Consider the following 17,767-nt stretch of genomic DNA (forward strand, 5'->3'; position numbering starts at 1 on the left):
GCAGTTTGACGCTTGCCATGCAATATAATTTTAAAATTCCAACTCAAGCTCACACACATTCATCATTTTTAATCTCAATCAACAGCAATTGTGAACAATCCCAATAAACATGGGGCTTGGTTAACAATTCGAAAATGATTGGAAAACGAATCAGTTTTTCGAGTCTCACCTTCGATAATGAATGTGGATTACGTTAGAATTCGATTCGAGAACCAGGCCATTCTCCAGCAAAACGGAACCTTCGTTATCGAATGTATTTGTCCTTCGTTATGAATTCCAAATCCAGCCCATTATCGAATTGAAATTTTTATGAGAGAGTGATTCTCTTACAATTCCCTTCGAGACTTAGCTGGGTTTCAATCCCTCTCGCGTTACTATGGTTTCCATTCTTTTTCGAACCCATCTCGAGTGTTTGGTTAGTTATGAGTTCGTTCTCAGTTCGGTATGCATGTTGGATATCGAAGGTTATTTTCGAACGTTCGCCAAAATGTTTATAGGGATTTCATTTGTTTATTTTCCATTTTATATAATTTTAAAATGTTTGCAAAGGTCGGAAAAAAATCATGGCCGACGAATGAGAGAATGATTTTATCTTCTAATGTTTTTATCATGGTTGTATAGCCTATTTAATTTTAGTTTGAAATTTGGATGAAAATTTGATGTATTTTTTTTTTGTATCTAAATAGTTTTAACCTTGGGTCTATATGGTATTTGGAGAATGAATTGTATTTTAATTCAAAAATATTAAAAATTAATAAATACACATTAAGGGCAAACAATATCATTTTGAATTTGGCCCAAAATGATATGTCCAACACTGTATGTACATTAGACTGTCCCAAAAAAGCAAAGGGGCATTCCAAAGTGACGCGTGGGATATTTTAACCAGTTTTTTGCTCAAACATTTAGTAAATTCTCTGAAGTCAGATATCAGTTTATTACGAAACTGATAATGTATAAAACTTATAGCGATTTCGTTTCTACAAAAAAAGTTGGCTTCTCATCGCCCTCTTCTTTGAGTTTGTACGTAGAGGGCAAAAAGAAGGTTGCATTTTTCGGTAGAAACGAAATCGGCATTAGTTATATAATTTACACAGATCTTTAACATTTTCCAAGCGTGCCGGTTGGGACAACGATGATGCCCGCTTCTCTGAGTTGTTGGATTCAAAATTTTTTTTTTCATTAAAAATGTTAAAACTTTTAAACCGTTAAGAAAAGTTATAAAAAAAGGATAAAGGTTTTTCAAGGCATAGAATTCTCTAAAAAATTACCCTAAAGTTGGCTGTCTTAGAGGCGATTAAAGTTAGTTTAATTATTTTTTTCGATGTCCAATGCGCTAAAATATGAGTAACATCGAATTTTTCGCATTTCCAAATTTTCCATGGACGATTAATTCAAGTTATTAACGAAAACTTCAACTAAAGTCGGCACGGGTTATACTTTTTTGCGGCCTTAAAACTTCATATATATATGTATGTTATTTAGGCTAAAACGTACAAATATAGTCTATGCATATCAAAATTTGCAACAACAAAAAAATTTCCATATATTTTTGGGACAGTCGAATGTACATAGGTATATAGCAGCGCATAAAGGTATACAAAAGTTGTATGTCTGTATGTATTCACCTCAATTTTCTTTATTCTTTTTTAAGTCGAAAACGTCCAAACACATACAAATATTAGGGGTATTCTCGAAGTCTTGCAAAGCCCTTGCACGGTGCACGGATTGCATGGTTTGCAAAGCTGTGCCATAGGAAAACCGGTTTTAACCATGCAATCCGTGCAATTCGTTTACCGTGCAAGGGCTATGCAACACTTCGAGAATACCCCTAATATTTGTATGTGTTTGGATTGCTATTTATATGGACCACCTTTAATATTATATCACACATACTTTTTCAAACATACCACAATAACGCAATCACACAGCTTTCTCTACCTCATTATAAATCAAAATAAAAACAACACTCTTATCGCCCTCCATCATTCAACGTCTTCGGAGGATAACGTTGACTAAATAGTATCTAACTACGACTTTGATTTGCAGGAACTTAAGATATTAAAATTCAAACTGGCACTTTGTTGTATAGAACGTTGCGATTTAGTGCGCAAATTTATTGAATTTTCCTGAGTTTGCCCAAAATTTAGAGATTTTATTTTTACGTTTTTTTTTTGTGGTAGTAGAAAGTACATTGCGAAAAATTCTCTGTGTTAATACTTTTGTTCGTCACTGTACAAACGGCATATGCTCTTCAAAAGTGTGTTAATTCAAATATTAAGGGTATTCATCAAACCTTATAAATGCAATGTAAACCGTATAAACTTATAATTGTGTAAGCCTTATAAATGAACTGTCAAAATTTGTATGGGAACTCGTTTACACATTTCTGATAAATTTCTCCAGCGATTTCACTGAATAAACTTGATAAACTGAAGCCAATGCAACTCTGTCGCAACTCTAGCTATGTTTTCTTGGGCATTAATCGGGATCCGCATACAAATTTTGCACGCAAATTCAGCAACAACGATATGATCCTGACGTGAAGTTTATTTGTTTATAAACATTTATGAATTCGACGACAGAAAGATTTATTGAACTTTTGATAAAATGCATACACTTTTCGCACGAGAAACTTCCAGAAAATAAGTGACAGAAAGGAATCAAATGACATTTTAACGCATGTATTACCACATTATCAGACTTACACCACCTCGTTAAGTTGGTAATGATATATACGCAAATTTACAAAAACAAAACAATGGTGGGAGTTACCGAATACCGAATTAAGACCTTAACGAGTATAGTCTGAATACCCTTTATATATATTTAAATAGATATTGTCTCGTAAATATAATTTTTTCTCATTTAGTGAGTTAGTCTACGATTGTAATTTTTGATATAATGCGCTAAAAATTCTCACCTACCATTTATTTACCTTCTGGCAAAAGCGGCACCCAAATTTCGTTGTTTTATGTTGAAAATTATTGAAATCGGACTAAAATTACGGCAACTTTTCATATAACGGTAAATTTCAGAAATGCTTGAATGCTTTCTATATTTCGAAATTTAAAGACGCTAATTTACTCAAAATTGATACTTTCAAGGGATTGGAAAATAGGTTACATTATTTGAAATTTTGGAAAATGGGCGTGATGCCGCCCACATATGACTATATATGTAAGTTTATCTCATTATTTCTAACTGAACGTTCTATCGAAGATGTTTAAAATATGGGTTAAAAACATCCCTGCTTACCATGTAGCGGTAGTTTTCGGAAAGGTGAAAAACATATATTTAAAACTTGCGCCGGGTATTTATTTAATGTTCGGCTCCGCCCGAACTTAGACTTTCTTACTTGTTATGTATCAACTTACTAATAGAGAAAGTGTTGGCACGCGACTAGAAGACACCCAAGTAGTGCCGCTACAACAACAACAACACCCATTCTCAGTAATCGGTCAGCATTACCCAGAATAACTTAACGGCTATTTGAAAAGTGACATTTAAGCAATGTGCCCGTAAAACGTGATTTGCCTTACTAGCCAGGACGCGAAAAACGTTCACAAATGAATTCTTACTTCCGAAAAAAAATTCCACGATAGGTAGGTTTTGTCATCACGACATGCCTCCAAACTCGTTCCGAGGGTTCAACGTGCTTAAAAGCCGGCTTCTGTAATAGTTTCAACAAGACTTCGCTCCACTTCATAAATGAAAAATCGACACCTAATCATGTTACGAGCTTCATTTTGGACGCATGATTGGCCAGCTGGTGCCCAGACCTCAATTGATTAGAGTCTAATTATAGTCCATTCCGAAGGCCACGTTTTTTTTTTACTAGCGGTCGCCCCTCGGCAGGCAATGGCATACCTCCAAATGTATTTCTGCCACGAAAAAAACAACTTCTGATAAAAAAAACAATCGCCGTTTGGAGTCAGCGTAAAACTGTAGGTCCTTCCTCTTTGTGTGATAACATCAAGGCGCACGCCACAAATTGGAGGAGAAACTCGGCCAAACACTAACATATGTGTAAGCGCCTATCTATTATTAAATTACGGTTTTTGCGGTTTTTACTTTGTTAATATTCCTGGCTCTACTTAATTCAGAATGAAATGTGTAATAAATTTACAGAGTTTCCATAAAATAGTTTTCCTCCACAGTGTATATTTTTTCCAGACCGTTATAGACGAAACAGCACAGTATTCTCGCTGATAAAATTATGTATCCATTTCTTTCGGATTTAGTGAACTATATCCCACGTTTAATAATATACAGAATTATTTCGAAACTTCAATTTTGTGGAAAAACGCAATCAAAGTTTGATCAATTCATACAGTTGTTATACAAAAAGATAGAAGGGCCATTTTTGGGAAGTTTTGCCATCTTCTAGGCTTAATATATTCTTCTTATAAAGCTTATTCATTGCTGAAATCTTCAAAAACGTAAATATTTAATTACTTTTTTATATTCAGGCAGGTTTTGCAATTCACTTTCGAGTTAATTTGAGTCAAATTCGTTTTGAATTCAAATTAGCAGGGGTTGAAATTCACTCGGAAGTGAATTGCAGAAGCTACATGATTATTAAACGTGCGATATACCTAAATCTGAAAAAGAAAGAAAAATTTTGCTGTGAAAATGTCCCATCCGTGACAATGGAATATACCATATATGCGAGAATTCTGCGGAATTTGAGCGCGGTTACTACTTTGGCCGCATTTTGGGAAATCAAGTTTGAAATTTTTTTCACGAGACTTATAGTTGATTTTCACCAAGCCTTAATTGCAGTTTATGCCGTTTGAAAAACGGAGATTACAACTCGAAAGGGGTAATTCCACCTATAGAAGCAACCGAAAGGGGAAAAAAATTAATAGGCTATTTCCACCAAAGGCTTAACTGCAGCTGGGAGCTCGGAAATGTTCAAATAATAACAACATAGGGTCATCGGAAAGGTTTTTTGTTTCTTAATATTTGTTTTTTTCCTTTCGTTTCCTTTTACTTAATAGGTGGAACTACCACCTTCTCCTTTTCCAATAGGCATAAACTGCAGTTAAGGCTTGGTGGAAATCAACTATTAACTCTACATTTATGCAATCAAAATTTTAAAATATGTGGTTTCCGTGTACGCATTGTATCCTGGGTTTTGGTATAATAACGGAACATCCAAAGGTTAACCAAGTCAAGCCAATAACTCAAAACTGATAAATTTGCACATTCGTGCTTCTGGCATAAAGGTGGCCATATGTATATACTTTATACATATAGACTATACTATGCAGATAAAAAATAGCCTATAGCTGGACTGCGATGCCTTTGGAAGAATGTAAACCAGCTAAGATGGTACGAAATAATATTTCGTTACTTTGGAGCGCGAGATCAGCAGGTCCATCATCGTTGACTGAACAGCGAAAGTGAAACTATGTTGTACAATGTGTTTTATTAACGATTGCTTAAATAAATTAGTTACATTTAAGAAACCCAAATTTAACGATATAACTCTTTTAAGTGGCATCGTTATTTTTAAAATTTGTGGAAATTAGTTAAATTTATTTTCTTTTTATTAAAATGAATATTTATATTTTTTTAATTTTTTTGCGAGCATAATAAGCCAATGTTGATTGTTAAAATCGTAATATGTACGTATGTATTAAGTAGCGAAGCAAATACAAGACGGTGCGATGGGTAGAGGCAAGTATGTAGATAATTAGATGCGCAACAAATGAAGCGTTTAGTTTAGTCCAATTTCGGTTAGTCGTCAATTAACGATGACCATTTAACCCAGATTGAATTCCTTTAGAGCATTTTGCATTATGGTATCCTTTACAGCGCAGAACACTAGTTTAATGTTTTCAGTATCTGTTCGAAATTTCGCGAAGTACGATGTCGCAGAATCCAAAAGGTGTGCGTGCGCATATTTGGGTACAGATTTAAATATTTTAATTAATTATTTAATAGAATATCCAAGATAACTCAAAACTAAACGGCAACAACATTAGACCTTCCAAAGTCTAGCAAGTGAGCTTACATATCCATCAACTACAGGCTTTATACTACAGAAGCATTACAGTTTAAATGCAAAATAGCGCATCATTACCGTGATTTTTATGATTTAAATAATTGATTACCTTACGCCCGAGAAGAAAGTCAATACCGCTGTTCAAAATTCAATCAAAATCTCCGCTTTCATTTTCCTAATCATTCACTTAAAATATTTCAAAATTATTCACTCTGATACGCACATACACACACACATACATACATACGTACATACAATTCTGTCAATTGCTCGCAATTATTTAAATACGTGCCGATATGTACTTACCCGTAGCACAGGTGAAATGAGAATATATGATTTTTTCGGAATCTGGATTAAGGTCTACAAACATGCGAAGTATGAATTCTCGGGCGGCAATCGCATCCCTTTGTGGACCTAAATAGCATTAAGTTGAAGAATATGGAAAAAGAGCACATACAAGCGATACTGTTATAACATTTCTAAATCAATACTCTACTACATATATACGTATATAGTAATTACTTCAGCTAAATATGTATGTACATACAAATACATAAATGTATATATTGCATAAAACTAAGTCAAAATACAGTGTGTGCCTAGCTTAACTCGAATCTCAATAGCGCTTAGATCACCAACAAGCACTGGAAAGCATTGTGAAAATTATATTTTGTGTGTAACCTGTAGCTGTTGTGAAATGGGAATAGCACTGACGTTCTGGGTCAGGATTCGCAGCCAGATATTTTTTTAAGACAAATTGTTTAGCGGCAGCGTGATCACATTTCGGTCCTTAAGTTATTCATAAATTGTCAATATAATAAAGGATATATGGGCAAAATTAACTCAATTGCCACTTAGATATTGGAATGCAATATTTTACAGCTACTTAAATAAGTTTGTAATTGGTACACTACTCACCATCATATTCGGGAAAGTAATCTACCAAATGCGAATACATAATTTTTTCCTCTAGCAAGTCTTTCTTGTTTAAGAAAAGAATAACTGATGAGTTTTGGAACCACGGATACGTAATAATAGTCCTAAATAAAGCTTTTGATTCTTCCATGCGATTCTGCGAATGAAAAGATACTTCCATGAACACTCTCTACTTATTTATTTATTAACTTGTGTTTAACTTACCTCATTATCTGATTCGAACAAAATTTGATCGTACTCCGATAGCGCAACCAAAAATATGATTGATGTCACATTCTCAAAGCAATGAATCCATTTTCTTCTTTCGGAACGCTGACCACCCACGTCCACCATTCTAAGCAAAGTACGGGAATTGACGATAAATACAAACGAAATCAGTTGATTGATTTTTGTAAAAGCGGAAGAGGAAATAGCAAGGAGAAAAAAATAGCGGGTATATAGAAGAAGGAATAAAATATGAGTTGATAAATAAATACACCAGAAGTAATTAGTAAAAAGCAAACAAATGAAAGTTTATGTCATCAAAGCGAAATGCACTATTTGGCGAACTTCAAATTTTCCAGGAGCTCGTTAAAATTACAAACAGGAGCTGTTGTAAAGGGGTCAATAAAAAGGCAATTTTTCAAGATATAAAAATGATTTTTTTTTGGTTGGCCATCTGATATGAAATCAATGGAATGTGTTTACAAAATACTATGTGGCTGAGCTACACCGCGGAAGTGATACTTCTATCGGTTTATTTCTTGACTATGCTAATTCAGAATATTTCAATTGGTATAAAATTATGCATATGAATTAAACTACGCCCTTAGAAGCGATTAACAGTTAATCTTAATCTCATCCCAAATCTTAATATTTTTTTTGTCTTGATCTCCATTCAACCTTTGTCAGTACTAACTTCGAAACGCTGCTTAGCAATCTGGTAAATCATTCCTAATATTAATACAGGCGGAAGAAGAGAGAGACGGAAGAAAGTTGCACTTCCGTTTCATCCCAAGTGTCACATTTTTTTGGTGACGATTTCTACCTCCGTTAATGAAGTTTCACTCCAAAAAAATGCCAAATGCGGCCGTTTGCATTGATGATAGCGATATATACTAAATACTTGCGATTTAATGGAGAAGCAACGAAACTAAAGCATATGATCAATGAAGCATTCAAAACTTTTCTAAAAGATCTTAGCAGGAACATTTTTACGAAATAGTGTATTTTCTTTTCTAGCCGTACTTTTGCACTTTTTCTTTTTTTTGTCTTTAAACAAAAAATGTATACCTAAATACAATACCGTCCAAGTCGAATGGGTATTCAAGTATCCCTGTGGTGGGCACACGAGCACGCAAAATATCCTGCTCGGTGGGCAGAAAGTCTGGCAGTTCGATACGCGGAAGATCGCTGAGATAGCTGCGCATTGTCAAACCAAAAACGTAAACATGAGCTCAAAGTTGAGTACATTCCTGTTAAATTTCAAGTTGAATTAAATGACCAATACGAAATGCATATCTTTTAAATAATGTGTGGATATTTTAATTCGAAGAATCATCTTCCGACAAAATGCATAAGAAGAACCACCCTAACATACACACGAAATAGCTGAACTCTATCTCTCGTTTACATAATTTGAAATTCCAGCAAAGTAAAAAAAAAATAAATTGGTTAGTGGCGAACACAAAATGACACGTAAATCACACATGCACAAAACGACGAAAACAAATCAAACGATTTTCGTTTTTTTTTTAATAAATATATTAGGATTAGTAGACTTTTATATTAAATGAGTAATAAGACAAATTAGTAGAAACTTTAACAAAAATAACCAAAGCACTAATAATTGCTATGCGGTTTTATATGCTGTACCTAAATCGAATCTCTTCTAAATCGAAGGGATACTCAATTATCCCCGTTGTCGGCACACGTACTCTCAAAATATCTTGTTCGGTTGGTAAATAATCTGGTTGAGCCACGCGATCGAGATCCATCAGATAACTAATAAATATATATATAAATACATATATACATTTTATAATATGCATCTTCATCGTCATAAAGCCTTAAATTATTTTTTTTTTCATTTATAGCATTTGGTATTGCCATCCAAAACACACTCTCAGTAACACAAATTTAGAGTACTCACTATTTTGCCGAATCTGTGAGTTGGTATTCTCTTCGTCGATCGTAACATTCTTGTATGCCAGTGTCCGCCCACAGCGTTTTAATGGCTGACAAATATGGATCTTCAAATGAGGTGACTGTTTCGTAATCGATACTCATCACCAGTTCGCCAAGCTCCTGTTTAAAGAAGTTACAAGAAGTTAGTGAGTCTACAGGAAATAAATAATTGCTTCATATATGCCATTTAAATATATGTACATATAGTCATGTGAAAAAGATTATGGACACGATATTTTCATCAGTTTTGGCTGTATATTCTTTTGTTTGTTTAATGTTCATTTTTTTTATATAAAAATACAGCTGATTATCTAACAAAAACCCTATAGGTCCAAACTTAAAACTATGTAGAAAAATGAGAAAAACTCAACAAAAATCTTAGCCAATTGAAATGGGCTATAAAACTGCATACTTACGATTTTTTCTAAAAATGCTTAACAAAAAGATTGTTGTTGTAAAATTTTGCTGAATTTTTCTATTAAAATTTGCACTGGTTTTGTAAGATAGTCAGCTGTATTTTTATAAAATAATAATAAACATTAAGCAAACAAAAGGAAAATAGCCAAACCTGGCAGTATTGGACATATCTATAGCACCCCCATTTCAAAGTGATATTGTTTGCCACTTATGTTTAATTAATTTTTATTCTCTATCAAACTCATATAAACCCAAGTTTTCTCAGAAGTGTTAGAATTTTTTTGAGTACACAGTTTTATAGCTCATTTAATTTTAGTCTCATAATGTCCAAGTTTCCAGTGGCTAAACATTACCGTTGATTTTTTAGATTTTTTTGTCGCATTTGCTTCCGTATAACGAATAAACACAATTTATTTTTATATGGAAGAAACCCGCAACGCCTTCGGCGAAAAAGATCCAAAAAAAAGCCAAGGTAATTTTTAGCCACTTGAAAAAATTCTAACACTTCTGAGAAAAAAGTTAAAAATTTTGGTGAAAATTTACTGCATTTTTTGTAGTTTTCTAGAAAGTTTTAAACTTGGGTTTATATGCGTTTTGTTAGAGAATGAACAGTATTTTAAAAGAAAATTGCTAAAAATAAATAAATAAACATGAGTGGCAAACAATATCACTTTGAAATGGGGGTGCTATTGTATTGGCCAAAACTGTATGCGCATACCAGGGATGTTGCGAATATTTGCAGTCGCATTCGTTATGCAAATGATTCGCATCATTTTACACATTTGCATTCGCATCAAATGACGCGAATATTTTGCGAATGCGAATTTGTACATGGGCGCGCTCTGCGCTGTTAACGACCACTAAGCAAACAATCGCAGCGTAACGCATATCTTCGCCTGGGTAAGCGTCATACGTACGTGCGTAACATACGACAATCTTTTACCCAGGCGACGATATACATATGTATGTTAAAGTTGATTATAGATTTTTTAATGTTATTTCTAACATTCCCATTCGCACATTCGCATTCATTCGCATTCGCGAATGTAAAAAATTTGATATTCGAAACATCCCAAGTGCATACAGTGACTGCTACGGTTAGTTTTAAGCCCAAAATACAATAACGCAGTGGCAGTGGCAGTGGAAGTTTTTCGAAATCAGCTGTTTTTTTTTAGAAAGTGTGGTGTCCAATGAAGCGACTCACAATACAGCAGTGGCAGCTGGCAGTACTGTTCAGTTTAGCCTAAATTCTAAATTCGCCTTCATCGCAGCAAACTTCGCATGCTGAGTTTGACATAAATCAAATGCAGCCAACTTCTATTCATGTCACTGAAGCCTAAGAGCCAACAACAAAAATGTAAACAAACAAAAGGGAATGTCAAAAAAAGCTGCCACTGACAACGCCGTATTATATTTGCTGCGGCAGTGACTGCCAATATTTGCAGTAACAGCTGATTTGAAAAACTGTCACTGCCACTGCCACTGCGCTATTGTATTTTGGTCTTTAAATTTTAACATTATTTTTCTAAGATTTTACTTACACCGTGCTCATCTTTGCCGTAAGAAATTTTCAACATATCCATAGCCTTGATCATCGACTGCATGGCCATGAATATATTTTGATAGACTAATTTAATGTAACCCCGTTTATCTTCGTCGGAGTAACCGCTGCCGTGAATAATACGCATCTGTTTAATAAATGTCGATTTTCCTGATTCACCAGTGCCTGCAGGAATGAAAGAATAGAAAGACCATTATTTTATTGCCTTAAAAAGTTGTTTAATTGAGTTTCAACCGATAGTATCGAAAATACATACATCGTAGTAAATAAAGTGCCCACAAGTATGCACCGTTAGTTCCTGAAGCATATTGTACTTTTGTTTCTTATTTTGTTCTGCTACTTAGGCCGATCAAGCTAACAACACAAATAAATATGCTTTTCAGTCGTACTAGTAATTTCTATTCGAATACATAACCTATCAACTTCTTCCTCTTTTCTCTAATATCTCGTATCTCATAATATAATAAGTTAAAAACTGCCAAAGTTCCAGATAAAAGAAAAGCTCAGAAAAATGTAAGCTAAATTTTCTTAAGAAATTTGATAGGCTCTCTACTAAGGTTTTCTAAAGTCTTTTGTGAACAAAGAGCACAAGGCACAACCTATGTTTTCAACATAAATACAGTTGTCCACAAAATAATAGGAGTGGGATATTTTAACCTGTTTTGGCTATTTGTCTTTAGTTTATTTAATGTTTCGTATTTTTTTGTAAAAGCCTAGCTGGTAATACAACAAACACCATATAAATTTACATTTTCAAGTTTGTACAAAAATTATAAAAATTCTGCAAATTTTCACCAAAATTTCAAACTATTTAACCAGAATCTTTAGAAAACATGTTGTTATGCAGTTTTGTAGCCCATTCAATTCTAGTCTGAAGAAGTGCAAGTTTCAAGCTGCTAAAAAATTCCGTTGATTTTTGAGAATTTTTTCGGTTGAAGGTGTTTCACGTTTTTTCCATACAAAGTATGTTCGACAATTTTCTTTTATATGGGGACAGTGCCAGCAAAAAAAATTGCCAAAAATCAACGGAATTTTTTGAATGGGCTATAAAACTGCATACCAGAATTTTCTCTGAAGATTCTGTTAAAAAAGTTTGATATTTTGGTGAAAATTTACAGAATTTTAATAATTTTTGTACAAAGGTTGAAATCTGAATTTACTCGTTGTTTGTTGTATACCCAGCTTGGCTTTTGTATAAAAATAATAAACATTAAATAAACAAAAGGCAAATAGCAAAAACTTACCAAAATAACGCACTCCTATTATTTTGTGGACCACTGTATACGCCCGTTCTATTATTTCGTGAAGAAAGAGTGAGACAGCAGACTGTGCAAGTTCAGATGTCAAAATTTCATGGACACTACTATTCACACACAGGAAAGAATGGAAATTTTTTTCTTGATCCGTACTTAGCTTTATATATTAAAATAAGCGAAATATTAATGGTCGTTCAAAACGAAGCTTGGAAACAATGAATAAGCAATTCCAAGCAAAGGCTTAAAATTTTCGGCCCTGCAGATAAAGCTTGTCTGAGACGTCCAAGGATCGTGTGATTGAAACTATTACACATGCAATAACAGCACAAAAACACATGTAAACTTTTTTAAAAATTATTCAAATTTATAATTTTATCACGTTTATCGGTAGTTTGTGATGTTGGATGAATACCTCTATTAACTTATATAATTGGCGATAAACAAAGAGAGAAAGAGATTTTTTCCCTTGTCAAATTATGTTCAGTGACGGCCGATTTTGGCTTTTTGGCATCTTCATTGTTATTTTTCGTTTGCTGACGGAAATCATTCGAAAATCATCGGAAGCATCAACAACCAAAAATAATCTATCTACTTTTATGCCAAGCCAAGCTGTTACTTTGGCTTAAGGGTTTCCCCAAGTTCTAACTGGATTTACGTACCAGTTAAGAAATGTAGAGCGTCACAACAACCAACACACTCATACAAATACGACGCTCCCACGACAGATCGGGTCTACGTAACCGGAACGACCCAGATTTATATCTGGCCAATGACTGTCAATCTAGCAACACTCCCCAAAAACTCTTTGTGGAATTTGTATGCTGCTACAACAACAACAACCACAACAACAAATACGACGCAAAATACTCACCGAGTAGCAACAATTTGAGTTCCCTTCGAGCATCGCGCTTATCTCGACGCAACTGCCGTTCGATTTCCTGATTGATGCGCTTCTGTTCCTTCGCCTCCTCCGATAAACAGCACTCCATGCTAGCTAAATTTTTGGCCGCTTACGCCGCACCCTTAACCACACGCTGGTGTTCCGACCACTACTGGACTGTCTATGTTTGTTATATAGTAGTAAAGTAAACAACGCTTTTGTATAAATCGCTTGCGCCTCTTTTGCAGCTGTATTCAATGCAGCGGTCGTCGCTTTGTTTCGGCCACCGTTGTGCTATGCACTTTTGGAGGAGCGCGGTTGGCACTGCCTTTCTGCGCTCAATGTTGTTGTGATCGATGAAGATTTCAATTGATTCTTGAGTAGCTCCTTAACCACCAGCACTTCGGTAGGTGTTGGGTGGCGTGTGACTTCCGTTGTTGCAACAACCAATGTTGCAGTGCAGCACATACGCTCGAATACGCTCGAATATGCTAATTTTAAACTAAATTAAAGTTTTGCTCCACTTTTCACATGGATTGCAAGTGATTTCTGCTGTCGCTCTCGCTTCTACTTATTGCACAATTTTAGGGGTTAAAAAACCTAAAGTTTGTCCTGTCCCAGCCAACAACTGATTCCGTGTTTCTCTTCTTTGTAAAAACGTATTAAAAATACCATATACCTCTGAAAATAGAAAGCGAAAAAAAATAGGTTCTTAGTTTATTCCAAAAATTGCAAGTGTAATAGAAAGGAAAATATCTCACAATATTTCTAAACCCTAATGAAGAATCGGCTGAGAGGTAAGGTAAGCAGCCGCCCAAACTGTGAAAGCTCTTTACAATCGTGCTATGTTTGACGTTATGTCAATTACAGAGAAAATATAAAAAATATTAAAAAATTTCACAGCACTGCTCCGTTGCGCTTCGCACACGAATGCATTGACGCGCGCCCTACCGAAGTGGCAAAAAATCGAAAAACAACTGTCCAGCAGTCACGGAAGCAAATACTTCCCGAGTCCCTGAGCGCGCATACATTTTCCGATTTGTCGGCCATGTAGGGCTTCCCAAAGTCTCGACGACGACGACAACAACACAATTGGCAATTGACTACATACGCTGTGCTATGACGACGACGACGACGACTGTTGACCAGCGAACGAAGTGCTAACTGCTGACGAACAGGTGCCTGGCCATCACCTCCACCTCCACCACCACCACCCCCGCTCGACAGAGGGCGGCGCTAACCTCGTAGTCACTTGCCCTCGCCTGTCTTCAAGTGCATTCTAATCCAATTGTCTTGAACTTCACAGTCCATTTGGAAGGTCGATGACTAAACTCACGCCTGCTGCCGTTGATGTAATGGCCAGAGGCTGTTTTGAGCGGTTTGTAAATATGTATTCCATACATATATATGCACATATTTAATAAATACTATGTAGGTGAAATATAATGCGAAATTTAACAAAAAAACAAAAACATTTTTGAGAGAAGTTCCCAGATTGTTTGATGATATACATACACATATGTTTGTACTTCAAATCGCACACCACATCTAATCTAAAGAGCGATCAAATCAAAAAAATTAGGACCATTTTTTGCATAAATCAATGCATAGGACTTACCTCCAATGAATGCAAAAATATTATTTTCTTCATGATTATATACACTAACTAAAAAACTATTGGTTAACGTGGTCCAAAGTTATGCGGTAGTTTGGGTTACTTTTCTTAGCACTTTACCTAACCAGCGCCACATATGTAAATCCACATTTCAAACTTCGTACAAATATAAACAAACGAAAAAAAAGCCCAAAACCAGTCAAAATGTCACTTGACTTAATCAGCTGAGCACAAAGGTACATCAAAAAAGAAAATTCCGACGAATTATTAACCTTCTTCTTTTTTGAAGTCGGTTAAAAAATATATGTAGTTGATTTAATAGCAAAAACCACAAGAATAAATTTTTTTTTATTTCATAAAGAACTCGAGAAAATGCAAGAAATTTTCAAATTTTCAATGCAATTTCTTAGCAAAAATTTGTTTAGACAGTTTTGTAGCCCATTAAATTTTAATATAATAAAGTGCAGGTGTCGCTAATAATTACCGTGGATTTTTGAGAATTTTTTTCGCGAAGGGTGTTGGATGCCTTCTTTCATGTAATAAAATAAAATTATTATATATCGCTATTATAATTTCCATTCGTACTGTCAGCAGGTATGTAACTTGAGAATAGAAATCGCTGCATCTTTTAGGTGCATCAATATTACATAGTCACATACCGAGCTAATAAAAGGGAGGTAAAAAGATTGTGTTCATGTTTTTTTTTTTTTTTTTGTAGTAGAAAATGCGCACCACCCTTGGCAAAATAAATTCCCAAAGATCAGCGGTAATTTTAAGCGACTTAAAACTTGCACTTCATAACCTAATTTAATGGGCTACAAAACTATTTTCTAAGAAATCAAATTGAAAAATTGAAAATTTCTTTGGTATTTCTTGGTATTTCTTGCATTTTATCCGAATTCTGCATGAAATGACGAAATGGATTCGTGTGGTTTTTGTTGTTGTACGAACTACATATATTTCTATAAAATTCAACAATTTTTATTGAGCTTGAGGCCGTTTTTTAATGAAAACTTATTGTGGAAAAGCAACAACAATTTGAAAAAATGGTAGAAGTGATAGCTTTTTCCGGAAATCACCACATTTCCTCATCAAACTTCTTTCAGTAGGATTCGAACCGACGATCCCACTGACTCAGCCAGTTGCCTATGCAGTGTGCTAAGTTCGCCTTGTTAATTCTTGTTGCTTATTTCCACTATTTTCACTTGTTAAGCCAACTACAATCAAGCGCAGTTGTTGGTTTTTGTTAGTATTTCTATTATTAGAATGTTTAACTTTTAGGTGTGCGCGTCCTTAAGTTATTTGTTTTTGTTATTTTATGGCCTTATAACAATTATATTCAACAATTTTTATTTAGCTTGAGGCCGTTTTCTCCACAATAAGTTTTCATTAAAAACTTATGATAGAAAGTGTTTGTTATGACAACTTTTTTCTGAATTTCGATTACAAATACAACGATGGCTGATTACGTGATCTGTAGGCTTTGTTTGGTTCATGGGTTGAAGTGACCTCACTACGGATCGACGCTCTAAATTAGCTTTGCTGGAAAAGTTTAAAATTATATATACACTTAAAATGTCTCTCAATGGTTATCACAAATATAAAAAAAAAGCTTCTGAGTGCGATTGGACCTCGTTCAAAGTTTAATGAAATTTACAGAAAAAAAAATTGATATCTGCCAAGTAATTTTCCTGTCATACTTTTTATTGTTGGCATAGCACTACTCTGTGTTCTCCATGATCTGAGATGAGATAGCTTAAAAGAGTGAGTTTTAATCCACATACATATGTATGTATATTTGTATCTAATTGGTCGTGTATTGGTTAGTCGTCACTGTCTAGTTTTTGCTTAAGAATTTTTAAATCCGAATTCAATAACAAATTGGGTTTGCTTTCTGCTAAAGCTACAAACTAAAGCTCTGCATTGATTTCTTTTTTCAAAGGTTACAAACAAAGCAAAAAAAACATTCGAATTCAGATTTATTTGAAGAATGCTAGTTCCGAGGCTACCACCACTACTACGGGTATACTATGCGGCTAATTTTACGAGCTAGACGTTGGTCAGTTACCAATACTATATTATTCACAGAGAACCTTGCCTTCAAAAAAAAACGAAATTTCGAGTGTATTGAAAACTAGTATTTACATATGTACATACATTTGAGTGCGTAATTGGTGGGTCATATCTAAGTATGTACATATGCATTTAAGTTTCCATGCATACAGTGCCCCAAATACGTGATCTCGAAACACAAAAAAAAAAATTAGGGGCACCGATAAGCAAATAAATCGTAAGTAGTACGCTGTGGCGATTGCCTATGCATCGCATTTCTCTTTCACATCGCATAACAGAGGAGCCCCGCAGATCCAAAAAAATCCATAGCAAATCTAGGCAATGCTTCAAAATCAAATTTTATCAAATTTTCTTTTTCCTGAAGCCCTTTGAAAACTTATACTCAAATGATTTCAAAAACTATTAGGCAATGAAAACCCAAGGAAGAGGGTGAAGGAGGTACTTTAGGGCGCTGGTCACATCTATGCGATCAATTTGGCTGCATACTGTACTTGCATGAAAAGGTATCTACACGTTTTCTGTTTTTTATTTTCAGTTCAAATCTAATTAACGGTAATACGTTACCATGCTCAATGTCGTCGTTGGTGTGCATGGGCCAACAGGAGATCTCGCTCTCTTTCTTTCCCCGACGGATGTGTGAAAAGTGCGCTTAGTTATTGACTGCGCAAGAAAATAGATTATACGATGCATGATATGTGAAACGATTGAAAGACTGTCTTTGAAGAAAATAGAACATGTTTATAGTACAAAAAAAAAAAAAAACAACAACAACTCAACATTGGCAAATTTAGCATACACTTGTGATTTTCCACAGTAATCGTGTTTTTCTGGAAGCAAGTATGTTCGCTTG

The 17,767-nt window shown here is 34.7% G+C and overlaps 2 protein-coding genes across 6 annotated transcripts in view; both read right to left on the reverse strand.

Moving 5' to 3' along the window:
* Positions 1-17,767, reverse strand: part of LOC118743437 (rhythmically expressed gene 5 protein-like) — a 243,331-nt gene that overhangs the window by 129,492 nt on the left and 96,072 nt on the right. The gene's annotated exons all lie outside the window — the stretch shown is intronic.
* Positions 5,154-14,008, reverse strand: LOC118743438 (G protein alpha q subunit). Of its 5 annotated transcripts, XM_036476105.1 has the most exons (10): positions 13,991-14,007; positions 13,221-13,910; positions 11,074-11,258; positions 9,081-9,235; positions 8,804-8,932; positions 8,222-8,350; positions 7,154-7,283; positions 6,932-7,085; positions 6,320-6,427; positions 5,162-5,853 (listed from the first exon to the last, which is right to left on the reverse strand). In XM_036476105.1, exons 2-10 carry the CDS (start codon positions 13,336-13,338, stop codon positions 5,771-5,773), a joined length of 1,191 nt encoding a protein of 396 aa, XP_036331998.1. In that variant the 5' UTR covers positions 13,339-13,910; positions 13,991-14,007; the 3' UTR covers positions 5,162-5,770. The 5 variants fall into 5 exon arrangements, with proteins under 5 accessions (XP_036331997.1, XP_036331996.1, XP_036331998.1 ...); XM_036476104.1 differs by lacking the exons at positions 6,320-6,427; positions 8,804-8,932 and adding an exon at positions 6,695-6,802 and having other exon boundaries at positions 5,154-5,853; positions 13,991-14,008; XM_036476103.1 differs by lacking the exon at positions 8,804-8,932 and having other exon boundaries at positions 5,159-5,853.

The sequence above is a fragment of the Rhagoletis pomonella genome, unplaced genomic scaffold, assembly GCF_013731165.1.
Source record: "Rhagoletis pomonella isolate Grant_MI unplaced genomic scaffold, Rhpom_1.0 Rhpom_scaffold_00007, whole genome shotgun sequence".
Lineage (NCBI taxonomy): Eukaryota > Metazoa > Arthropoda > Insecta > Diptera > Tephritidae > Rhagoletis > Rhagoletis pomonella.

Coding starts and splice junctions, on each gene's coding strand:
- LOC118743438 (XM_036476105.1), bottom strand. CDS start 13,338: ATGGAGTGCTGTTTATCGGAGGAGGCGAAGGAACAGAAGCGCATCAAT. Junction 9,236..11,073: donor ACGGCAAAGATGAGCACGGT/GTAAGTAAAATC, acceptor TTCTTTAAACAG/GAGCTTGGCGAACTGGTGAT. Junction 7,284..8,221: donor TTGGACGGTATTGTATTTAG/GTATACATTTTT, acceptor TACTTTGCTTAG/AATGGTGGACGTGGGTGGTC.